The 26,837-nt window shown below is 40.7% G+C and overlaps 1 protein-coding gene across 1 annotated transcript in view; it reads right to left on the minus strand.

Moving 5' to 3' along the window:
* LOC117807474 (neurocan core protein-like) overlaps nt 1-7,930 on the minus strand; it is a 90,449-nt gene extending 82,519 nt beyond the window's left edge. The window contains exons 1-2 of the mRNA XM_034676790.1: nt 7,808-7,930; nt 1,676-1,758 (exon numbers count right to left, since the gene is read on the minus strand). Coding sequence (XP_034532681.1) covers nt 1,676-1,748 — 73 coding nt within the window. The 5' untranslated portion in view covers nt 1,749-1,758; nt 7,808-7,930. The remainder of the gene's footprint in view (nt 1-1,675; nt 1,759-7,807) is intronic.
* Between the last annotated feature and the right edge of the window lie 18,907 nt (nt 7,931-26,837).

Genomic DNA, 26,837 nt, shown 5'->3' on the forward strand with positions numbered 1-26,837 from the left:
TACAGAGCAACACCAGACTTGATGATCAGATGTACCATTTTCGTTTCACAGCTGCACTTATTTCAATACACACACTCAATTTGTGGAGAGCCCTATCAAGGAAATGCTCGATAAACCAATCCTGATGGAGTGCGTCTGCATTGGAAGACCTGTCAGGCACATGTTGCTTGACCTGTGCCATTTAAGCTATTAGGGCTGAGGAAAACTCCTGAAATGTCTCACCTTCAAGCTGGTGCTAAGAGAAGAGTGACATGAGCATAGACATACAGCTCCTTCAGGCTGGCAACAACCTGGGCCTGGTCTCTTCACTCCTTAACAGGGCAAGAACTATTCTCCTCCTGGTCCACAGTAGAGAGGTGGTGAGCACGATCATGAACCTGTATCTCCTCTTTCCAGCAACTGTTCAGCTATTCTGATACCTGTCTTACCAATAAACATGGCACATTTTAGGTCTCTTGGTTCAACAACCTGCTGCTCAGTGACAGCAGTGGTGACACTTGCAGATGGGGCATGACTAAAGCAGTGAGAAGCAGAAGCAGCTCCCCAGAGCTTGCCAGAGAAGCAGCCTGTTCCCAGAGAGACATTTGTTATCCGCCCAAAGCTATAACACTAAGTCCCTGAGCTGCAACATCTCCTCCTCCATACCAACTGAGGAAAAGACTGCCCTGGAATGTCGTAAGATGGTTTGATCAAATTTGGCAACCGCTGGTATATATAGATAGGTAAGTGCTCCCAGTGGATGCCAGTTAGCCGGACACAGTACCACTGTGACAGGGAGGGCATGATCTCAGGCCATGCAGCAGCATGCAAAAAACAAATTAAGATGCTGGATATCATCTTTGTGTATGCGTGTGTGCTCTTTTTGGGGCTACAGTACATGCTAGACACTTAGTCAGCTTCTAGATGTGACTTATGAGTTCTCACACATACACACAGACATTCTGATTCCTCTGAGCCCTAAATCACAAAGTGACCCTGTGCCAGAACCGTATTTCTTTTTCTATCCGCAGAAGGTTGAGACAATGCAACGAGGAGAGGAGAGGAGAGGAGCAGGGGGCTGGGAAGGTCAGTGGGGGGAACAGAGGGGTGTGCAGTCTGTCTGCCATAAATACTGCACAAACACATGCAGACACACACAGATACAAAGTAGAGGAGTACGGGGAGAGTATGGAGAGGGCAAAGATGGACTCTGAGGTTGGGAATGCTTATGTTGATTTCTCCTTTCTACATGCCACACAGACAAACTGGAGGCTGCCAAACAACCAGAGCAGACAAATATAAACACACAAATTTGAGTTTAATGTAAGCAGCTGTTTCATACTGTAAATGCAATACTTTTTCCTCAGTGCTGTTTTACATTGCTCTAGCAAACTGTCCTTCTCTCCCCCTGAAAAAAGACAGTAGATCTCTCAAGTGTTTTGATGAATTTCTGGCACATAAAAGGACCGTGTTCAATCTTTTCAGCAAATTAAAGCAAAATTTGATCAACTCTGCAAATATCAAAAATAAAAATAAATACTTCAGAGATGAAAGAAAATATATTTTCTCTAAGAGAGGATAAATGTGAGCTTTGGAGATGTCAGATTTGTTTTTCTTACATCTGAATTTTTTGCCTTTTCTGACAAGAGTCCTGGAATACAGTAAGCAGACTTAAGGAGGTTTAATGAGGACTCACCACAACCCACAGTCTGCAGCAGAAGGAGGGCCAGCAGGGGCTGCAGTCCACACACAGACAGGACGCCCTGCATCCTGCTGTACCTGGAGACACAAAGAGAGAGAAAGAGAGGGAATTTAAGCATGGAAGCTGAGATAAAAAAAACATTGCCTTTGGGAGGCTCGTCGATTACACACTCCTTGCTCGGATGACTCACCAGTTGCAATTTTGTTTCATTGGAGTATTATTCATATTCTTAAGTGAGGGTCTCAGAGGGTTGTCAATTCACTTGTAGATCCATATTACTGTCTGTCATGTTTTTAAGTATAACAAAGAGATGTATTGTATTTAACTGTACAGAGAATTATTCCTTTGTAAAATTAAAAACCTATTTTATCTAATATATCTACCTGATCATTTCTATACAGGATACCGGGTAGTTAAATCTATCCCAGCATGCATTAGGAGTAGGCTAAAAAAAAGTGAATCAATCAATAATAAAATAAAACAGATGACTATTTTATGGGATCTCACAGAAGCTTGTGTGATCAAACATGACTTCAGAGGATAAACAAGCATGGAGGGTGATTGACGAAACAGCACTGCAAACATGCAAAGGTTCAAATGCAATTCGACATTAGGAAGTTCCAGTAAAGCTAGTGCTAGAGCCAAATCCAACACAATGGTTCCCTCATTGACATGGGATGCTGAGTTCTTCAGAGCAGAAAAAATATCAAAGTGGTGATGGTACTGACAGATTCATTTGGACATAGTAATGAAGGATGACAGTAGCTGGGGGTTTTGTTTGAAACCCTTAACACAGGGTTTGGTTAAGGTTTTCATTTTTCTGGAGGATGGTCTTGTTTTTATGTAAATCTTAGTGTGCATTGTGCTGCTAAAAAACCTTCAGTTTTATCTGCAAAGCTATCAAAGGGTTAAAAGCCGCAAAAATAAAGCCAGAAAACAACAAGGATGTCGTCATTTTGATGCACAAATGTGTCGTGAGTGTGCAGTTCAATTCAGTGCTTTCATCCCTAAAGATTTGACTGTCAGCTGATATGTGTAAGGCACAAAAGCAAGGGTACAGAGACCAAACGAGGTCAGTCAGCTCTACCGAGGGGCCAAAGAGAGTCTGAGGGTAAATAATTAAAATGGTGTCTCTGGAGACGCGACAGTCCAAACAGGCCCTGAGGGCATGAGAGGAGCTGTATGAGGAGGAGGGGATTAGGTGGCTGGAAGAGGAGATGCTGGACACAGATAGCCAGTGTAAGTTACAGCAGCACGGCTTGCTGTGACTCAGTCTCTCAGGAGCAGCCAAGGACAAAAACACTGACCTCCTATCAAATACCTCTGCTAGGCCACAGCTGAATAGAAGTTGGTATAAGCGTGTCTGGGTGTTTGGTGTTGGTTCACATTCTGACTGACAATTAAAATCTAACCCAACATCAGAAATAATTAATCCCCTTAAGGAATTAAATAAACAACTACAGCTACCTTTTATAACAGAGAAACAACTCGTGAGAGGCTGCATGCTGACATACAGTCACTTTAGTTTTCCTCAAAGGAAGAACAAATAGAACAAAGTGTCAAGCATACTCTGGAAAATTGTAGATTATTTGGTACAAGTATCTGACATTTATTATAATAGGCTCTTTTTACAACAAAACTAAATCCTTAAAACTACATGGCAATATAAATCTGCAGAGTGTTCAAAAAAGAGATGTTGGAAAGGTGAAGCAATGTTACGTGAGGCTGTGCATTGTGAACATTCCCTTGTTCTTGGACCTTTGTTGCTGTTTTATAAACTGACTACCTGAACCAAAGCTGTGTGATCTAAATCAGTCAGTATTTGTGCTCCTGCTGTGTGTAACACCTGCAAAAATGATCCAGCCAGATTTCAGTTAGAAGTTTTCACTTCCCTGTTCAGCCTGTCAGAGATGTTGATGTGAGTCTCAGACACAGACAGCAAGGCAGCTGCAGATAGACAAGTGGACAAAAGTGAAAGTAAAATGTAGACAACCAAGCTGTTGTGTTTCTCTCCTGAACACAGTTTATAATCTCAGACTAACTGAGGACATTTGGTAAACTCATCTGTTATTTGTTTTTATTCTCACCCTCTACCTCTTTCTATCTTCTAGCAAAAATGTAGCATCCAGTCTACATCTGCTACCATCTGTATCCCAAACTAAGATTTCCTTCTGTTTGTTCTTCTTTTCTTTTCTTTACTTTTCTCTGCTTCTCTCAGATTGTCTTGTCTCTCTTTCTTCACCATGGTGCATTATTAAGAGGGCTCATTAATCACTCAGGTTGTCTGTCTGTCACTCTATCACCATACACTGATGTTCCTGCAGTACACACACATACACTTACCCATTCATACACACAAGCTCTACCACACAGCCCTGGTTTTACAAGGGGGATGCCCGTCAGTGTCTCTGTAAAAGCCCATTGAAGTGAAAAATGAGGTGAACTGTTTGAGTGACTAAAGACTGTTTGACCTCAAGGAGGATATTGCCATGGTTTGAGAGAGGAACCTGTCACATTGTGTCACACTAGCTTTAGCCATTCAAATATTCTAGGACTGGTTCTGTGTATACAGCATGTATTATCCTCTGGGGTTTTTTTCTTGGGAATTGCATCGAAATTAACGAGTAACAGCATATCAAGGAAAGCAAAGCCCAAGCTGCAGATAGAGTAATCAAAAAGAAAACTTGTCTGAGGTCAAACAGCAGGACTAATGAGCAGAGTCAGAAGATGTTGTGTTAAATGAACAACTGTTAACTAAATGTTATATATAAAATATAACTTAAAGAGAAAAGGGTGTTGAGAAGAAAGAAAAGGGAAAAACAAATAAACAAGTTAGGAGAGAAGGAGGTAGTAAAAGAAGAGGAATAAATACACAGATAAAGCTAAATCTGAGCCTCAATTTGATTCATAAATTAATTGATTCTTAAACATCCAGGAAACCCTCCTGATGCAATATTGGGCCTGCTGCTGTGTGCCGCTCACACATGGAAGAAAAACTGAGCTGGAGGAGCGATGTGAGGGAAAATGGCAGAGCTCCCAAAAGAGAGGAAAACATCTATCAGATTCAAAGCCCACCATATGGGCTCAGACACAAAGCATAAGCTGGAGATAGCTTCATTCCATCACACACACACACACACACACACACACACACACACACACACACACACACACCTGTAAAAAGTATTATTCATCAGAGGCTGAGAAGGGCGCAGGAGTGAGGAGCTCTTACAACAGCTCAGCTTATAATGAAGGTTGTGATTTGGAAATTGAATATGCAATGTATGAAATATATATGGGGATGTAAATAAACCTGTACATTTAGAGTGACATGGATTTATGCACACTCTGTCACACATATGCATGTACATACCTAATATAAGCTCATTATGGCCTTCATCTCAACGGAGGACACACTTCAAGTCTTTCAGTTAAAAAGGAAAGAAAGATGAAACTCAACTCAACATTACATTAAAAAGAAAAGATAGACAGAAAGTTAAAAAAAAGAAAGGGAACAAGGAAAGGAGGAAAGAAAAAAGGAAGAGGGGAAAAAACTAAAGATAGAAGGACAAAAGGAAAAAAGAAGGAAAAAAGAAAATAGGAAAGCATAGAAAATGAGAAAGGAAAGAAGGAAACAAAGAAGGGCTAAAAGGAAAGGAGGAAAGAGGAAAGAGTTACAGACTGATGTCAAAAGAGAAAGAAATGAACAGAAACAAGGGAAGTATGAAATGAGGAGGGACAGAGAGGACGAAACCCAAGAGATTAAAACAAAAAGAAATGGAAAAAAGGTAAAGATGAAAGAAAAAGTAGAATGAAATGAGGAAAGAAAGAAGGAACAAGGAAGTTAGGAAAATAAGAAGGTAAAAGCAACTAAGGAAAGAAAGAGGGAGGATGGAGAAAAGAAGGAAGAATGAACCAAGGAGAGAAAGAAGGAAAAGGGACCAAGGAGATTAGATTAGATTAGAAAACGCTAATGTCCTCCAAGAGGCAATTTGTGGTACAGCACAGCTTAAAAAACACAACAACATGAACGGTACATCTGAAAGAGGGACAAAAGAACCAAGGAGAGAACGAAGGAAGAAGGAACCAAGGAAAAGAAAAAAGAAGAGGGAACCAAGGAAAGGAAGAAGGAAGGAGGAACCAAGGAGCAGAAGAAGGGAGAAGGAACTAAGGAAAGGAAGAAGGAAAAAAAGGAATAGGACTGTGCTTTTTCCAGTGTAACAGTGGAGCTGAAAAGTGCTGTCAATTACAGTTAACGTTCACCCACACACATTACATTAATGGCTTTTATTAAGTGATCCTGGTGGACTAATCATGAGTATTAAGATGCTTTTCTGCTGTAAATTTACAATAATAAATAAAAATGATGGCGCAGATGGTAAAAGGAGAGTACCACATGGTGCCGCCTTTGCAGAGCACCCTGATGGTGCAGAGTGTCAGTGAGCTTCTGAGCTGCCCAGAGCTACTTAAAAACCTATTACTTAGAGCTGAGAGCCACACAGGCCTCCTTCATTCACACAAGACACCCACACACCAGCCTGCAGCTAACACATCCAGGCACGCTGTGAGGGATCGGACTGGAAGTAGGTTTTCATCCATTTCTTTCTGAAAGGGTCATATAGTTCAGTCATGAGAATGAAAAAGGAAACTATTGTAGATACTGAAAGGAGACAAAAGAGAGACCTATCAACATATACTACACATGGTGGTGAAAGGATATCATCAGTTTATTACAAGAGGTATGGAGCAAGAAATACTTTAGTGGGAAGGCTGCCAGGTCTTTCCACTATACACCTCCGTTATCCTCTCTTCTCTAAATTGTTGCTTTTCTTTGTTGCTTCACTGGAGCCTGTATTTTTCTGTGTCTTTCCACTCTCTCATACTTTGTTTTACTGTTTCTCTCTGTTTGGATCTGTTTGGCTGGGTCCAGGGATGTATGGGCTTGAGTAAACCCTTGGCTGTTGACTTTAGGCTGTGAAGACTTTTGACTCAAATAAAAGTGGTAAAATCAGCAAGTCAGCAGTGTGAGGGCAGTAATGCAAAGGAGCAGATAAGTAGATGATAAGTAAATGTGATAAGCGTGCACTAAATCCAACACCAGAATAAGTACAGTGTCAACATGAAAATCAATGGCAGATGAGATGTGTTGGCTCCATCTGGACTGGATCTATATGTTTGTTACACAGAGTTTGGTATGGAATGATTAAATTCAATGGTTTCTTTACCTATCATGATACTCACTATGTTATATGGAGTTACACAATTATGTTGTCTTAGCTAATGATTTAAAGCAAACTATGAAAAAAAAAATAGTCACCATATGGTTTTTCTTAAACATCTGCATCTCATAATGTAGTGAAAATCAACTGGAAATTTAACTATTTTCACATTGGTTGATCGGAAAATGTGATTGGTTCTGATTAAAATGACCTAATGATGACACTGAATAAAGGTTATGGGATAACAAAAACTATAACAATATTGAAGGGCACATGCCTCTGCATCATTTTATGCTAATCCAAGAGCTGTTAAGTCTTCTACTGAAAAACATATAGGTATTTGTCTGCTGACGTTATAGTATACTCCAGAGGCTCATGTAACACCTGGGTACACTACCTACTTCTAGCTGTGTTGCTCCCTCTTGTTTGGACCCTTGAACACCTGCTGAATAATTAAGATCTTCTCATCACTGTGTTAATGCTGGTAGTGTTGATGCTGAGAGCAGAATTGTGTTGGGGAATGAATTAAGTGAACAGTAGCCAGGGCAGATTGCTGCAACTACTGGATTTATTGTAAGGCACACAAAGAACCTACTCAATAAACACTGACATACTAAAACCAAAAATTAACCATCAAAAAACCCAAGAAAATGTCCATGTCTAAGAGACACTAGGTACATCTGGCCTCTCTCCAAAAGCCTAAGTTCTCTATTCAATCTAATCCAGAAGGCTACAATCACAAAGGAAACATAATGAAGTGACAAGTTCTTTGTTGCCTGCTGGATAACTAGTCAGCATGCTCAAACCTAAAAATCCAGTAAGACAAAAAGCAAGCAGCAACAACTTGATGTGCAGTAACAGAAAAGACGGTAACTTAACTCAAAGTTACACAGAAACTCTAATTTACCTTGCCTCATGGATTTTTGATCCCTGACGTTCCCCAATTGTTACACCCCACCCTAATGTGGCTTTATGGGGTGTGACCAATCCATAAAATGATACACATATCAAGCACCTTGCAACATTCAGCTTTGAATTACACCTGCAACTTCAAATAACCAAACTGATCTTTTATCACTCCAGGTGCACCTCGTTAAGCTATCACCTGGGGCAAGCTGGGGACACGACAGAGAACAAGCAAGAGCAGGAAACAACTCACAGCTCTGACAATAAAAACATACATTTCTCAACCCAGTTTCACAACAAATACCAAATTCAATATACCAGACGCGCTCCATATTGTCATTGAAAAAAGTGGGCTGCATCCTGCATCCAATATGCCAGTATAAATTGCAAAGGGAGGTATTTTATTGTGTTACAGTATTTTACCCAAAAGATAGTAAGCAAGCGACCACTTCTGTGCAAAAACATGCTGAGTACATAGTGAGGTGGACTAGCCTAGCGATGGTGGTAAACACTAGAGTAAATAGAGATAGATAGAGAGTTGGTTGGATTAAAAAGACTCCTCACTTGAAGACAAAAACTGACCAGCAGAGGAGGTTGGCTGGGTCATGGCAAAATGGTGAGCAGTGAATCTGTCCCTACCCCTGAACTATCCAACCTGACACAGGCTGATCTCAACTAAGGCTGGTAATAACAGATGTGATAGAAAGAGCTCCATATCTGCATTGGAACTTGACATTGCTGAATGCAGCAGAAGCCATGCAGGAACAAAGTTCAATGGTTTCTCTCCTCTGGGGACACCCCCAAAACAAAATATGTTTTATATTCCAAATTTAAGGTAACTGTTGCTAGAATTTCTCCAACTTGATGTAAAATGTGAACACCATGGAACAGCTAAAGAGTAATAGTCCGGGAGTCCCAGAGTCAGTTGCATAAATCCTGTTGGTTCATGAAACACAACATATCTGAGATATTTCAATTACCAGCAAGTGGATCAAAAAGTCTACACTGCTATCCTTTGAGCACCATGTTTGGCTAAGCTATACAGCCAAAGATTGAAACATGAGGTTCAATTCATAGAAAGATAGTGAGGTAAAAACAGTAAACTGAAAAAGGTTTAAAAGTATAGACAATAGGTTTAAATAAAATATTGTCCACTTAAAAAGAAAGGTGGAGTAGCTTTGACTGCTAAAAGACAACAAGAGTTGGCTTTTGTTAGCATTGTAACAGCTCAACAGCTCTAATGAAATGTCCTGAATTGTGCATAAAAGGTAGAGTTGAGCCCAAATCCTAATATGAATTCAGAGAGACACAGATAATGAAATGGGCACAGATATTTTCTATATCTTAAAATGGTCGTATTATTCAGAAATTGAAACAACAATTTAATTTTTATGTTATGCCCTTCACTGATGCAGCATGCACCGCCTGAGGCCCTGCAGCTCCAATCATCTTCCTCTGCTGAAGTTAAACCACAGCAACAAACATCAAAATAAAACTAACAAACTGTCATTTAAGCAGGATGTACTGTATTAATTCCCTCTATTCAAAACGCCATGGACGGAAGTTGCTTTATTTAATCCACATTACCACATCCACATCTTCTCACTCACAGTGGGCGACATGCTGTCGGAGTTTTCAGCTATCACTGTCTGAAGAAGCAGTGAAAGCCTTGTGTCTTGCAAGCAGATTACTTGAGAACTCCTGCACACTACACAGTAGAATTAAACTTAGAACCTCCAGTTTTGAATTGTGCGTACATTTTCTCTTCTAAAAAAAAAAAACAGTTCTAGTTTTGTTTAAACTCTGTTTTTATCATTCTCGGAAACTCTGTCTCAAATGAAGCAGAAAGGCAAAAGATAAGAGGAGCTACCATAGGTAGGCCCATGGCCCCTTAAGGACTCAGAGCTTATGTTGTGTACATTCCAAAATAATTTTGTGTCAAAGGCATCTTAGCCTGAGTTCAAAAGAGACAATAAGGAAGATAATGTCAGAAAGGAGGACTGGAAATCATTGCTGTCAGCAGTTGGCATTCTTCAGCTTTACAACGTGACTTATTTAACGTATATAAATTGAGTCAAGGAGCAGAAGGACTTAAGATAAGTTATAAGAAAAGTTGGAATATCTGGTAAGTTCAGAGAATTTGTGTGCTCTACTAGTTTCTAGAGATCGATTATACCATGGTCTAAGTTACCTAACATAACCACAGTTAGCCAAACTGTAGCTGGCTAGCGGCGTATTTCAGGGATTTATTGTGTTTTTTATCAGAGGAATCATGCAACACTCTCATTAGATGTACACACAGGGAGGAAATTGAGATTCAACCACATTTACAGATTGTTGTTTGGTTTAACAGATACAGATAATGACTTACCTGCATGCACGTGCATATTATATAGGATTAAACTGAAATTTGGAAAGAAATCTGTAAGTAGAAGAAAAACCCTGATTTTCTCATTTCAGTTGGAGACAGAAAAAGTGAGAAGAGAAACAGAGAAAACGGGAAAGATTCTGCTGTGATAACCATTTGGGAAACACAAATGAAGTGTGAGAATGAAAGAGGAAGCAATGTTATGCTCAAAGCACCAAGAAAAGGATTGGAGTGCTGGGGGGGAATAGAAAGGAGACATGATGACAGTGGTAAGAGCTTCAGCGTGCTCTGTACTTATAAAAAAATAACACTTAGAGCGGATGATGAGTCATGGAAGTCTGCAGATGTTTCCAGGGTCCTGTTAGGAGCAGCAAAACAGTGAGAGTGCTGTTTAAGTATAAATAAGGAGTTTCAGGAAGGAGTGAGGAGCTGGAGATGCAGAGAAGGGGGATGACTGAGGAGGAGAGTAAAAACGCTTGGTGAAAAGGAATATATCAGGAGAGAAAGAGGAAGGGAGAGGAGATAAAGTAAGAGAGGCTGGCGGGGTTTGATGGTAAAGTCGGCTATTTCTAGCTTCATGTCTGCACTGTGGTCCTGTCTCAGTGGGAGCCTGACTCTCTGGTCTGAGATAGAGACAGGCTGGGATCCCCTTGGTATACTGATTCTCAGACAAATTCATTTGGGAGAATCAGGATTGATGAAACCTGCCTGAGGCCAAGGTTTACTTACTTATTTATCTGGTGCTGCTCTGGCTCCAGCTCCATCTGTCTGAGAATATGAGGCTACCTGCTGAGGCCCAGCAGCTCCCAAAGCCCAGGTCTGACAACTAATTTCAGAGTGTGGGTGCATGTGTGATTGTGTTTGTGTGTCTGTTTGCCCCCTCCTACACTATGCACACGCTCCATTAATCAACTGGAGGCAGGAACACAAACTGACAGTTCACAGAGGGGTGTAGTTTCATTTGAGATGCACTTGATTGTTGGTTGTTTTTGCACTGTCATTATAAGTCAGTCACCCTGCTACCAGAGATATGAGTTTAAAACAAGCTCTGTGCTCTACTCCCTGCTGCAAAGTTTATATTCTTTAAAGTATAGTTTTGTCATTAGTCACCATTATCAACTATGGACATTTAGTGCTGATTCTTTCTTTCTTCTGTAACAATGATTCTAATACTCCATCAAGTTATAGGGATACTTCTTTTTTTTTAAGTGGGATTGTATGAGTTTTATGTCACTAGTAATTGTACTAGCCACAACGGATGCTGGTCAGCTCCGCCCCTTTAATGAGAAACTGCACGCAAGCTAGGCTAGTCTTTACAGGAGTTAAATCGGAAATCAAAAAAAGCCAAATACAAGTACGTCTTCGAAGTAAGTGTTCGGCTCACATTGTTTTTTTATTGCATGATTACATAACCCATGAACTGCTCATATTTACATTATCAAAATACAGTTTGAGCTGCTAAAGGGAAAGACTGAGCTGATATAACAAACTCTACGCACATTACTTTGTCCGTTGGGTAATCTTAGGAATTTCCTGCTGCACAAAATGCAAAACTGAGATGTAATAAAAGTCAAACATTTGCTTTCAGTTTACACAGCTGCACCACCAGGTAAGTGGGAATCTTTCCAGCTATCCAGTTTAGCATAAGGGTTTCTCCACTTTTCCTCAGGTGCATTGAATCCCCTTTTCCCCAGTAAACTCCGGGTCATAAAGGTGTCCATGTGTGTCAGCAGTAAACGGCATGACATCTGCACGGTCAGAATCACTCATTTTTAAGTTTGTTTGTATTTTTCTCACTTTGAAGCCTGCACAGCTGATCAGTGCGCTGCAGGTGAATGAGCTGTGTTGTGTTGGCAAATAGTGCAAAAACAAACTGGCTTTCTGGTGGCAAAGTGAAGTTCTGGAAAAATCAGAATTACAGCGTACACCTAAACCGAGATGAGTGCAGTGGTCGGAGTCTTTCAAAATTGGCTAAATTACGTGGTAGGACAGACCCCATCTGCTGAATACTGCAGCCTAGCTTGCGTGCTGTTTCTCCTGCAGTTTCCCACTAAAGGGGCCAAGCTGAATGGCATCTGTTGTGACTAGTACAATTACCAACAACATAAAACTTATACAACCCCACTTCAAAAAAACTGAAATATCCCTTTAATCTAAATTCTACAAAAAACATTGTCATAAGCTACTCATTACCAGACAATTTCTCAGGTAGGACTTTCAAGCCAACAGCTTATAATTTTGTTCACTTCAGAATTCATGAGACGTAAGGTGTTAATTGGGGAGCTTTAGAGGTGCTGGAAGGTGTTGATACTGTTGGTCAAAGTAGTATCTCAGTCTCACAGCACCGCTAAGCTAAACTATCAGCGTTTATTATCTGACATGAAAGTCAAAGGAACCACAGCCCTCCTTCAAAGTAAGCAAGTGTTTCTGAGCAACTTGTGTGAATATTTCACTTTAATAACATGCTAATAATTCACAGACACACACACTGTTTCCCCCTGGATTGCTATCTCTCCCTGAACTCCCTTCTTTTGCCCTTGACAGCGCCCCAGTGTTGTCAGCTACACAGACGACCTGATAATTAGATTACAACAGAAAGTTCAAATAGTGGCCTCAAATAATACATGAAAACTCCAAATCAGTCTCATCAGTGATCATCTCTCTGACCTTGTAGATCTCTGGGACAGTTTACAGTGTTTGAAGATTTAGAGCAGCTTACATGCAGAGCTGTGACACACATGATATGATGAACTGCACATTCTCATGTTTGGATGAGCAAGTCATAGCACATATGTTCATACTGTAAATGTTCATCCATGTGCATTCAAATCATGTCTGCCCTCTGATCCGTACAAATATGTGCCTGTGTGCAGACAATGATGAGTGTAAACCAGATGTAGCGAGTATCAACATCCCCTCCTCCCGGTCCTCTGAGACAAGAACAAAGAGGTCAGACTACACCAGGAGGCCTTTGATCAGCTCAGCTCTATCATGTTCATATCAGAAACTGACAGCGCTCAAATCAAAGAAGCTTCATCAGCAACATGCACACAAAAAAAGTGTCTCTTGTCACTGATAGATAGAATGGTTTTTATGTATTGTAACAAACAATGATGATTTTTGGGCAAAGCATACCATTTTATTACCCCCATAATCTTCCAGGTGGCTTTATCACTCAAGTGAATGTAATGACAAAGATGAGAACCTGCAGCTAACGCCTAACCAGGTAAATTAGAGCCAGTTGTAGTGTTTATTCATCTGTACTGAATCCATTAGTATGCCTTTTAGTACGCAAGTTGACACGCTGACAGTGATTTTAGCATTATAAAGCTAAAACCACTTTACCCTGAAATTCTGTTTTTTCTTGATGAGTCAACAGTGTTTGTGTGTTTCCCAAAAAGTCTTCACATCCTGATTTAAAACACTATCAATCAACAAATAAGAACAAAACCAAACAATTGCAGTCACTAATTCAATTCAGCCTTTTAGCCTCACAACAACCTGCCATTAGTGCTAAAATGCTTCTGCTCCTTCTAATCTTTGACAATATCTTAATACTTCTTCCAGTCGCTCTATAGTATTGCAATGTGAGTGCAGAGCTATTAGTCCATCATATATCAAGCCCTCAGTGTCATGTGTCATAGTTAAGTGTTTTGAACTCACACATGGCAGCATGAATCTTCCTGAAGGCTGCTGATTATTAATGACAATGTCAGAGCAGAGCAGCCTCCTTCAATCACACTGCAGGTAACTCCTGCTACCACAGCCAACACCATGACAGGAAGAGAACTTTAATTCCATTTGACCAGGAATTAATCATTCCTGACTCTGATTTCTCACTCAGCTTCCGTTAATGTCTTTTCCTTGTGATACTTAGAGATTAGACTCTTACATGAGCATTCCTTCATAAAGACAAACACCACTGAAATGATGAAAAATAAGGACACCAACAGCTCCTTTCAATATGAGACACAAACAGTGACAATACCTATTCTCATTCAGGCTCCTGTTTTCAAAAAGAGGTTCAACAAACTCTGAGTTTAACCCTGACATTTGAGTTGATTTACCCTCAGATGGGAAATTCTGAGTTTTTGGTTTCAGAACAGCTGATTTGAGTTAGTTAAATGAACTCTGATTAGGTTCAATCAATCAATCAATCAATCAATCAATCAATCAATCAATCAATCAATCAATCAATCAATCACTCACTCACTCACTCACTCACTCACTCACTCACTCACTCACTCACTCACTCACTCACTCACTCAATCAATCAATCAATCAATCAATCACTCACTCACTCAATCAATCAATCTTATTTATACTCTGGGGCTTACTGGATGGGATACTTTTTTTGTTAGTCATTAACTAAAGTGTTACAAAAAATACATCTAGGACTGATAGTTGATAGGTGAGATGATCCCATTGATTTTTACACTTCCTCCTATGACCAACATAAACTAATACATAGTTGTAATGTTTCACTGAATCGTCCCTGCAGCAATATCATTTTCTTTTCTCTGGTCAATTACATTTGATGAATTGTTGTTTTATGAACTGCCACAGAAACAGTCAATACTTCCCACCCTCCTCTTCTTCATTCTTTTGCTCCCTTTCTTTTTGTTCATCTCACAGAGACCTTGTCTGCATCATCTCTATCCAACAACACACTGACTAAAGTGGAGCAATGAATTACTGTGATCAGTAGTGTTAACCTCCACCTCCTCCTCCACCTCCTCCACCTGGACTCTTGGCGGTGTGATCAAATAAGCTGATTTGTACTGTAGCCTTGTACCCTGTATACTACTCCTCAGTATTGCTGCACTGAAGCATTACATATCTTGGCTAGATAAGATCTACACTAATTTTCTGTAAAGGAAAGAGAGAGTAGTGTATTGTTCATTATTTAGCAACGAGTTCAGATATGGGTCTGACATTGAGACAGGAATGATTGCAGTATTGCACAGAATGAGATCACCACTGAATTTACAGACAATAATTCTGACCTCTCTCTCTCTCTCTCTCTCTCTCTCTCTCTCTCTCTCTCTCTCTCTCTCTCTCTCTCTCTCTCTCTCTCTCTCTCTCTCTTGGCTCATTTCCTCCCTCTTACACCTGCAGTTTTTCATGCTGCTCTGGCTAATTACACATCTCATCACATCCACACACAGCCAAAGGCTCTCAGCAGTCCTCATACAGCATTACTGCCGTAGACCTTAGGCATGATGTAGGACTCTGACAGAGGAGACGGTCATGGAATAATAGATCCTAGAACAACAACAGAGGCAATTTAAAGCTACAGTGGGTAATAAACTCCAATAAAAGCGACCTGCATTTCATAACTCATGGAAATGATAGGTTAAACACTGGGGTAATATTTGTAAATGTGTGTTTATCAGTGCGTTTACTCTTCCCCTGAGCTCATACCTAGTAACTTGTAGTCACACATCAAACTGTGATGGATGCTTTCCTGTCAGTGCAGCCAAATGTTCAGGAAGAAGCTGCCTGTGTATTCCATACTTATAGAAGCACATTGGTTTTTAATAGCTGCTTCACTCATATGCAATGAATCGTTCAAATATTCATATAAGGAATCATACAGGTTTAGTAGGTTTAGCTTTGGGGTCACTGTTCAGAAAAAAACCCAGCATTCTAGCTGCCTTTGAATACACAGACATTTCTGTTTCTTTTCTTCCTGACTGTCCTGAGTCATTGTTTGGTGAATGATGGCAGGGAAATTGGCTGGAAGAGACACTCAAATGACAAAGAAGTGATGGAGGTATTTACAGAAAATGAAGAATCTCAGAGACACTGGATCTGTTTTCTAGTTTGTGGTGTGGGAAATGCATTCAGGCTATCAGTTGAAGCTCAGAACTGTCTACAGACTTTTCACTCAGTGACTCAAAGAGAAAATGTCAGGACCAGCTCACAACATATCATTACAGAGAAAAACCGTTGAGTCACTCTGACTTTGGAACAAAGTCAGAGTGACTTTGGAACAAAGTCAGAGTGACTCAACGGTGAGACCCAAGTGGAAGTAGAGGGGCAAGATGATGAATCAACAGGATAAAATACTATATTGAGAGTAAGACATTTGAGCCAGACAGCAAAAATATTTTGTCAATGATATCTTACAGACTAGAACATGACTCCCTCATGGTGCAATAGAGACTCAAAGAATGACACAAGACAGTGAGACACAAGCCAAGAAGCACAGGATTCCCATGTGTGCTCCTCACATGCTCTTTTATGTGCAGCACTGTATAATTAATTAATGTATTAATGAATTAATGAAAATAATATGCTCCAGCAGAATAAAGCAAGCTGCTAACCAAGACTACATCTAGACCGAAAGAGATTTAATTATTACCTGAGGAAAAGCACACAGAGCATCAAACAGTCTTTTGTATTTCTACACCAAAAGCTTGACAAAGATGAGAGCCATAGACACAATAAGTCTTGTTTTTTAAGCATCCTCTCTTTGTTTTTCACTAGACTCCTACAGTTATATTGCACTGTATCCTCTCTCCGAAGGAGGAGGTGTCTGCAAAGCTCATTTAACTCAAACAATGTTTACTGAGAGAAGGAAAACTAACACCTGGTGCTAATTCAGTACCCACTTCCAAGCTGCGGGTGAGAGGAGCAGTGATGAGCCGCATAGAGCTTTGTTTAGTAAATGATCAGCTGGAAGATTTGATTGAAGGGAACGTGAAGGGTAAACGCAGCACCGGATTTAAAAATATAAGAATGAAAACATAATGAAAACATGTTTATGGATATGATGAATGTTGGCACAACTGAGATATGTCTTCTTGAATTCCTCCACAAAATTTGTCCAGTTTAACTAATTGATGGAGTAGGTTCCACTCAACTCCAACAATATGTTTTTGTTATGTTATTAAGAAAGAAAGAAAGAAAGAAAGAAAGAAAGAAAGAAAGAAAGAAAGAAAGAAAGAAAAAAAGAAAGAAAGAAAGAAAGAAAGAAAGAAAGAAAGAAAGAAAGAAAGAAAGAAAGATACTTTATTAAACCCCATGGGGGAAATTCAATTTTTTCCACTTGTGTTATTTTTTGGTCATGCTACACGCACAGTTTGGTGTATATACAGACAATTTTATGCACAAACATGCAGTGGGGATGCACTTAGGGAGAGATGTCAGAGTGAGGATGCTTCCATCAACCAGCGCACCCCGAGCAGTTGAGGGTTTGGTGCCTTGCTCAAAGGCACCTCAGCAGTGCCCAGGCAAGTGAACCAGCACCTCTCCAGCCACCAGACCACTTGCTAAACTGTGTCCATGCTGGGACTCGAACTCGACTCCAGTTGCCAAGCCAAGCCCCTATGGACTGAGCTACTGCCACCCCAAACTAATATTATATATAATATAAAATATTAAAATGTATTTTCTGTGTGTGAATACAGTTGAAAATGTTATATTAATTTGGCGTCCTGGTGGCTGTTGGGTTTTAGGTGATGTTAAGATTTGAGTTGAGCCAAGGAGCATTGATGCACCTCGATCTCCAGCTGTATGTAGTCAAATGGACTAAAAAATCTTAAAAAACATTAGAAACATGAAGTGTTTAGTCTAAAGCTATTTGAGGGGCTCTGTGTGGGTTGAGTGTAGGATGATCCATATCCACCAAGTTAGTTTACAAGGTATGGCATTTGTTTATTTACACAAAATACAACGTGCGCCTGGGATGATGGAATTGAAAAATAGAAACACTAAAATCAAAGTCAGACTCACTAAAGTCAAACGGAATGGTCCTCTATATATCATGAACATCTGGTCTACAACTCAAGACCACTCATCTAATTACTGTTGAGATATGATGTTGTCTAAGCCACCTCAATGACCTTCTTAAAGATATCGCTCTGCCAAAGAAAATCTCACACCTCATTTATCTGGCAGCCAAAGCAAAGAGCAGAAGCCACAGGAGGCCTGAGAGGCTGGCAGTCAGATCTGTGGCTGTGACAAGAGCAGCCTGAGCTCCTGGATTTAGGAAAAGGAAATGAGTGCTTGTAGATCTGTGGCTGTCTGTGGCAGGACGGGGACAGTTTAAAGTCAACATGAAATGAGAAATGTGTTTCTAACCATTTTAGAAATAACATCTCTGTTTCTACTTTGAACCAATATATGCCGCCTATCACCTTAGCAACTTACCAAGGGGTTTGTCTCTCTCATTCTCATTCTCACCTGATGCACATGAGTATCTCATTGGTGTACACAGCCAGGACCTCACCTACTCTGTCTATTAGTATACTTTTCAAATATTTAATTAAAATTATCCTCTCACCTGTCTAATCTGTCTATCCTGTTTTACTTTAAAAAGGGGATATCATGCTCATATCAGGCTTTATATTGTCCTTCTGAGAGCACTACTACTTGAGGTACTACATAATTTAGAGTTCAGAAATTCTTTACCTATCTCAGATTGGTGTCCCTCCTCCACTGTTGCCATACTGCAAAGTTGTCATTACCACTGTTTCATTATTTAAAACTCTGAAATATGGCCATATGTTCGAGATGCCGAAAAGCAGGACAAATAGGAAGAGAAACTCTTTTGTACCGACAGCAGCTAGTCTGCTTAACAATGCTGCATAATTGTTGTTTCCATGCTGTTACTGTTGTTACCGTTTTGAATGTTTTGATGTTGGTGTGACTTGTTGTACTGTTTTGTTTGTGTCAGCACTGACCGAAAGACAAATTGCCCCCTGGGATAATAAAGAAACCTTGAAGCTTGAACCCTGGAAGTTTGGAAAGGGACAAAACAGTCCCCAGACATAAGGAACTAGTCAGTGTTAGGCTTATTATGAGATTTTACTTAGTTATCTTATGACCTTTTGAACAAGCTGTTCAAAGCAGCCTGCACACACCTGAAGATGTAATGCTGTCTGAGATCCTCATTGAGAAAACAAAAAACACAATTAGGAAATGTGATGACTAGATTGACATTCTAAACTTCAGAGGGTTCAGTTCTGACATTTATATTTGTATTCTTGGAGATTTGATGGAAGAATATGGATATGGAAAAGCTGAATGGTGATTTGCTCCAGTAGAGGTTAAACGTTTGCACAGCACTCACAGCACACACAGTATCTGCAAATAATGGTTACACCTGAATGATCTCTTGAGTGACTAAGGGTTGAGGGTCAACCAGCTGTTCCTGATCATCAAGCTGTTTCTGTCCGTCTCACTTCTGTCTAAATATTCACCAAAGGCTTTTACTAAAAATGTTATGTACACACATTTCAGTGAAGAGTCTCTAATGTTAAAGCAGCGTGAATCTTCCACTGGCCACTTTAAATCCACTCCAAATAACTCTCCTGCCTCCTCAGCACTGAGTGTATGAGTGTGTTCCCTCTGTCTATAAGTTCAGAGGGAACAGAGTGAAGGTGTGTGGTCTAAAGAAATGTTTTCCTAATAAATCACAAAGGAGCTTTTAAAATCCGTGTGCAGTGCAGTGAGGACTTTTTCTTTCTCCATTCCCTGTGAGAGCACCTGAAGTACACACAGCTTGACTGCTGATAGCTCAGTGGTAAATCACATCTCACACTGTGGGGCCAACTCTGGACTATCCTACAATTCTCAGCTGTTTGTTTTGTGCTACTAAAGCCAAGACAAGAACAAAACGCACGTATAGACGAGTATACCCCCACACACACACACACACATACACACACACACACACACACACACACACACACATACACAAACCCACAGACTACCCACTGAGGTGAGTGCTAAAACATCCACTTCACGGCTTTAGACAGCTTTGACCTTCCTGGAGAAGCTTTGGGAGACAGCTAATAGCTGCTGGAACATGTCTTCTCCACTGTTCAGCCTGATGCTTTGACACAGAGGGAAGAGGAGGGCAGAGGAGGTAACCTCAGCTTTGGACTGTCTCTCCCTGATCCCCTCTTTGTCAAACAAATGAAGGTCATTGAAAGATGGGGGCAAAATAGGGCTCGGCCTCAGATGCTTCAGGTGCTGCAGCCTTGCAGGCTCATGAGATCCAGTGCTTTTCTGTATTCTCTCTGCAGCTCTCCATTAGACTGATGGGACACAGCTGAGCAAGTAAACTGCTACAGTAACCCCGACAGAGTGATAGACAGTGGTCAGAGATCAACAGCTGGGCCAATAGTCCAGTGCAGAGAGTGATCCATCACAGACAGCAATCGACAATCAATTTGACCACAGAGCTGGACACGTGAGGATATAAATGTTCTTGTTCAATCTCTCTACCACACAGTCACACACACACACACATCAACACACACACATGAATGCAAAATCACAGACAGACACACAAGGAGAAACACACACAAGCAAAGTCACAGGCATCCACAGTCACTAGAGGTGCCAGCCAACAATTCTGAGAGCCACTGCCAAATTAATCAACAAGGTCCAGGAGCAAACCTGGAGGGCTCCTAGCACCACTTAAGAACAGGTAGCAGGATAGACAGACAGACAAAATGACAGACTGACAGACTGACAGAAAAAAGTCCTTAAAAGCAGTCAGGGACAATGACACAAGGACATATTTCATTCCAAACAAGGAGGGGAATTTGTTTGAGAAGTTTCTGCCACAAAACAATCAATTTAAAAACATTGACATGCATTATAATCAGCATCCACAAAAAGGTGACCTCTGACCTATTGGTTTTCTCTGAATGTGGAAAGTAAGCTATTAATACATTAATTTGCTTCTTCTGTGTTGGAAAAACACAGAAAAGGTAATTTCAATGGAATTACAATTCTGTTTTGTTTCAACAATGAGAGAAACGTTGGCCAAATAAATGTCATTTCATCCCGCCAAATAATGTCGCCTTTACAAACAAATTCCCACATAGCTACAGTCCCTAAGAGAATAGTGGATCTTTTTTTAAGGTAGGGTTTCTTCAGGAAATACTTGTCATTAGTAAGTGGATGACCAACATGGGATGCTTGTCAGCTTGGTAATTTTGCTGAGAAAACAGGCTATGGGCACAGAGGCTAGACTATCAACCCCTGCAGTCTCCACCATGTAATTTATTTGATTCTAAGAAAGTCAGATCTTCACACTACACTGTTGTATGTGTAAGTGTACACTTTATACTTTTTGTAAGCACTATTCCTGAAAGAAACACATACATGTGCTCCTTTAACTGAAGTGCAGTTAAGTGCAGTGTAGTGTCTGGGTAGCAGTTTCTTATAATTAAAGTTAAATCAAAATCAAACCCATCTGTTGACAGCCTAGCTTCCAGGCTGGTTGTCTGCCTGGTTTCTCAACAAAGGGATAGACCTGACAGAGATCCATTGAGGATAATACACTGACTATTGAGTACCTTATACAATCCCATTTCATGAAAACAAAATCCATTTAAGCAAAAGTTTCAAGCCCTCAATGACTCACACAAACACAGACACACAAATACACACTGGTACATTGATCCAAAAGCCTCTGCACCTTGAAGGCAGCATGCTTCATGTAAAAAGCACTTTGGACGAGCATTTACAATCTCAAAACTGACTGCAAAATGACTACTGACTCCACTGACAGGACATCTGACCTGATATGAGCAGAACGTACAAAATTCCACATTTAAACCAATTTGATTTGATGTTTGAAGATTTGTGATGAGGCAGCCCAAGGCAACATGGTGGAGATCAAATAAAACAGTTGAGAGAAATCAAAGTTTGGTCAGGACCAGTTAAAGACGTTATAACTCTTCTCTCTTTTATGTGAAGAGAAAGAAGAGTAGTGCTGAAGTGAAAAAAGTTTTAGATGAGAGGCAGGTAGATAGATGTTTTCCATTCTGTTCAGGCGAGCACACATTTGACCCGCACTCAAACACACTTACACATATTTATGGACAAATTTGTTGATGTATGTGAATCTGTGGCCATATTAACTACAAATCCAGGTGTCCCACAAAGGCTGAGATGAACATCATTGGCCTAATCCACCTAGTGAGGGCTGCAGGTCATCCAGCTGTTTCACTGTGTCTGTCACTTCTGTCTGAATCTCCATCAGTTGCTTCCACAAAAAAACAATTTCATTCTCTGTTGTTTTCTCCATCTTAGCCACATGGATCTACAGCTGTGTACTGCCCCCCCACTTTGTGTTTCGTGTTTAGTTCTGGTTATTGCATCTAGTTAAAGGCACCAGAGTGCATTCTAGACATCACGCTGCGCCCCCAGTGACACAAAGTGTTCCTCTCTCATCTTGTATTCATTTATTTTCCAGTTTCTGTGTATGGAGTATTTTCCAGTTTCTGTGTATGGAGTTGTATGCATCTAGATTTTTCGCACTATAAAGCATTTTTACCACAAACAATAAAAATCTGAACCAGCAACCAGAAATGAGGATCACAAATATATTTTATTGTCCATGGTATACTGAATAAATAACTGAACTGATCCCTCCAAAGAAGTAAACAACCATCTGAGCCCGCAACATCCTACAGTATTTATGTATTAAGTAATTCCCTGCATAATGCTCCTTCTGCAGTCAACTGTCAGTGTTTGTCTGAATAACACAAAGAAGGAAAAGTCACACCAATTTTAATTGCAGTAACTGTCACATTGTGCATGTACAAACATGCAAACCACACACTCTCACAGGTGAAACCATCACTTTAAAGAAGGCAACGTCCATATGTGGCTCCAATGTGGGTACAATGCATCTGATGGATTAATTCACCCTCACATAAAAGCCAAAAACTTGATCTCTGTTTATGAAGGAGTGCTTCATCTGTATCACTGTGTTCTCAATAAACAGCCCCACCGTACTGTATCCATGCAGGCAGGCAGAGTGTATTAGAGGAAGAGTGACAGAAATCACCTTAAGTGACAATAGCTCACACTTCTCTTCCTCTCCCCACTTCTTTATTGTTTCCCTTTAGATTTAGTTCCCATTTGTCTCTGTTCCCAGGGATTCCTTTGTACCTCTAGAAATGCAAACTGCACACTTAGCACACACAAAATAATGTGCCTGTCCTTTGGGAGCTGTGGCACATCAGTGGAAAATGTTGGCCATCTGTTGGCCTCTCAAGTACTGCCTGTTCAGCAGCTCATCAGAGTCTGAAAGATAGAGCTCACTAAACAATGATGCCAACGTCAGATACTTGATATCCTTCAGTGAGGCTTCTTTCATCATCAACTACAGTAGAACATGTGCCTGTAAGGATTTGTTTGGCAGGACAGAAAAAACTATGAGGCACAACAAGCTCTGCTTTAGGAGCTGTCCGGTGCTGAAACCACATAAAGAGCCCACAGGGAACCTTTCTTCCAGGATTAACTCAGAACACCGGCATAACGGCAAAACAAACAGCTGTGAAGTGTTTGCATCTCCTCCAGGGTGTTTTAAGGAGTGACTGATAGGGACACATTTCAGATCTACTGACAGACCACCTGACTTTACCAAAGGAAGCATCATAACCAACTAAAACAAACGAGCCTATAGGAGAAGAAATATAGCTGAGTCCCTGTCATTAACTCAAAAGACAAAAACTGTTACCAGATGTCATTATTTATTCATATTATTTAATAGGAAAAATCCTTCCTTTGAATAATACAGTTGGTGCAACAGAGGTGCAAAGCTGTGTTCGGGGAATAGGGGGTGGGGTAGAGGGTTGATGAATATTCACAAGCTGCGTCTGGAGGGATTGTGGCTACTTCTTTTCATTGGGGGGCCCTGTGCCTCTTAGGCTTTGTCTGCTCTGACAGTGGCCAAGATGGCCCGGCTGAGCTGCTCATTTGCTTGGCTCTCAGCGCAATGGCTAGCTCAATATGTCTATTGCCAGACTATTATGTTATTAGCCAAGGCAAAGCTAGCAGCAGCACACTGTGGCTCTGCTCCACCTGCTTGGAGGTGTCAGGGTGGAGAAGTGGAGGGACATGGAGCTGTTAGTCAGGCAGACTGATGTTCTCTGGTGGGCAGAGGTATAGCTTTCACAGAGACATAAGCCATCCTTTTACTGGAGCTGCAAGGTCTACAAGATAAACTGTGTTCCTACTCCACTAGCTGTATTTAAACAGGAAGCACAAATCACACGCTCTCTCTATCATTTATAATTACATTTTATACAAATATAATTGAATATGTGGTATGCATAGGTTGCTCTGAGTGTTTTCTAAGCTTTATTGAATCATGGTTATCTTGTCCATGAACTCTCACTGCAGGAATCTTCCAGCATTCCTCCAAACACAATCACTGAAGCTAAAAGCGCTACATCCATTTTAAACACGGAGCACAAAAAAATGATGAATACCTCTCCTACCATTGTGGGATTACAAGAACTAAAGTCATCTTTAAGCAGCAGAAGGATCGCAGCAGATTATAGCATCACAAGCTTCCAATGATAAGACTCGTATCTGGAGGCCCTCACCAGTGAAAGTGCCAAACTCCAGCCAGATCCTCTGATACTGTGCAGTTGACTGGCTGCTCTCCCTGTGTTTCATCCTAAGCCAGATTGGCTTCATTTATTATGTTCGTGTCAGAAGGATGCATCGTAGGAATGTTCTTATCTTTCTGCATCTGTGTAAGAATTCACTGTTTCTCATTCACTTACTTGGACACAACTCAAGTGCAAAATTGAGCTCCTGCCCATTCAAGTCTCCTGCTACAAGTGTCAGTACTAAGCTGAGCGCAGTCAGGAGGAGAAGACACATTAATGAAATATGTGATGATAAAACCTTATTGGAAGAGCAGATGATTCTGTAAAATGTACCAGTCTGCTACCTAATTTATTGTGTTCTTTCCTTCTTTTTATCTCTCTGTTTCTCTCATATTCTTTCCTTCTCTCTCCTTTTCTCTTTCTTCTGCCCTGTCCACAGTTGAGTAAAGCCGGTAAGAGGCAGTGAACCCCTCTCTGAAGGTATATTGTTCATCCATTGTAAAGCCTCATCACACAGAAAATGTGAAAACAAGGGCAGTGAACTGGTCAAAGCAAAGAAAGGAACACTTCCCCTGAGAACAATGGCATTAAACAGCAGAGCCTGTGATCCAGAGTGAGAGTGATAGCGTCAAAAGAAAGAAAAACTGATGAGAGAAGAGAGAGACAGCGATACAGACACAGAGACCTTCTATAGTATGAATGAGAGAGCAAGAGGCTTGAAGAAGCAGAAGTCTGCAGAATGACTTTAAGAGCAGTTTAATAAGGAGCCTGATCCTGTTAGTGCAACACAACATGAACTGAAAATGCCTGAAGTATACCAATGATATTCAGGAACTAGATACGGGACCACACACACACACACACACACACACACACACACACACACACACACACACACACACACACACACACACACACACACACACACACACACACACACAAAGACACACTTATAGCTGCTCAGCCAGCGAGAAGGGAACATTTTATCTACAATGAGTCACAGAATGAAAATGAAGCTGGGTGCTGCTCTGCATCAGCTGGAAACAGAAGCTCTTGATCCAGCAGCCAGACCCTCTGCAGGTACAGACTTGGCCCTAAACAAAGAGGATGAATCTGAAATGTTGGGCTCAATTACATGATTACACATTTGACACTATGTGAGTTGAGGAAGGATAAAATGGTTGTGGGATGATCTTTGCTCAGAACAGATTGTAGTCACTGTGGTCTCATTGAGACAAATACCACACTCATATATGAAGCGCAAGAAAAACAGGATAAGTGTCTAACAGAGCGCAGAGAGAGGAAAAGAGGCTCGTAACTGTGTCACAAACTGCTTGGTTGAATCTCTGCTTAATTTCCCAGGAGGTCATGAGCAACTCTGCTCCTGCTCTGGCTTTCATTCTTTATCCGACATTGGACACACTCACATTAAATTCAGCCAAAGCTGTTTTTGTCTTTCATGTTCTACAACATCCAACAGTCGATAGCCCTCTAAAGCCTTGTTGCATTTAATAACGATGTAGATGTCTTTGGACTTCACTCTGATCAGAGCCACTGCTGTGTGGCAGCAAAGTTTTCTCCAGCAAAGATAACTTCAGAGAGCAATTTGTTGAAGTTCAAGTGCCATCAGGGATAATGTATCTGGTTTCTCTCCTCGGATCACTGACAACATTGACAGTCCAGCTTCACTGCCTATCGACTGCTACCCATCCAGCAGCTCTCTCTGCCTCTCTCTGCCTCACCTGGAGGCTTACAGCAGGTACAGCTTACTACAATAGGTGGAATGTGACCTTGTTAGGTTGATTGTCTGTTTTGTTTTGTTTTGACTTTAACTCACCACAGGTCTGAGCATAACACATTGGATGGATTCTAGCGAAATAGATAATTTTGACAAAAGCCTTAACAGTGGACAAGAGGCTGAGGACGTGATGAGGGGAGTGTGGATGTATGAGGCAGAAGTTTGTCAGTGACTGTGTTTACAGCAGACACGAAATCATTATTTTGTAACAGCTCCACAGCTCTGTTGTGTAATTCAAATTGAATCCCTACATATCAGCAAATCTTTGTCTTTGAACAGTATGAACAAGCTCATCCTTTTCATCAATAACTGGGGTGACTGTTATCCATGCAACACCTTATCTTGTGTTTGTTGGTGGACAAGTCAATAAACAGGACAGTCTGCATCATACAGTTAAATTATGAGCCGAAAAGAGCGGCTGAAAAACTCACCTTGCTGTAGTGAGCTCCAGTCCTGAGGAATGTAAAGCGAAGCAGCAGCCTCACAGGAG

The sequence above is a fragment of the Notolabrus celidotus genome, chromosome 2 (genome assembly GCF_009762535.1).
Source record: "Notolabrus celidotus isolate fNotCel1 chromosome 2, fNotCel1.pri, whole genome shotgun sequence".
NCBI classification, from domain to species: domain Eukaryota; kingdom Metazoa; phylum Chordata; class Actinopteri; order Labriformes; family Labridae; genus Notolabrus; species Notolabrus celidotus.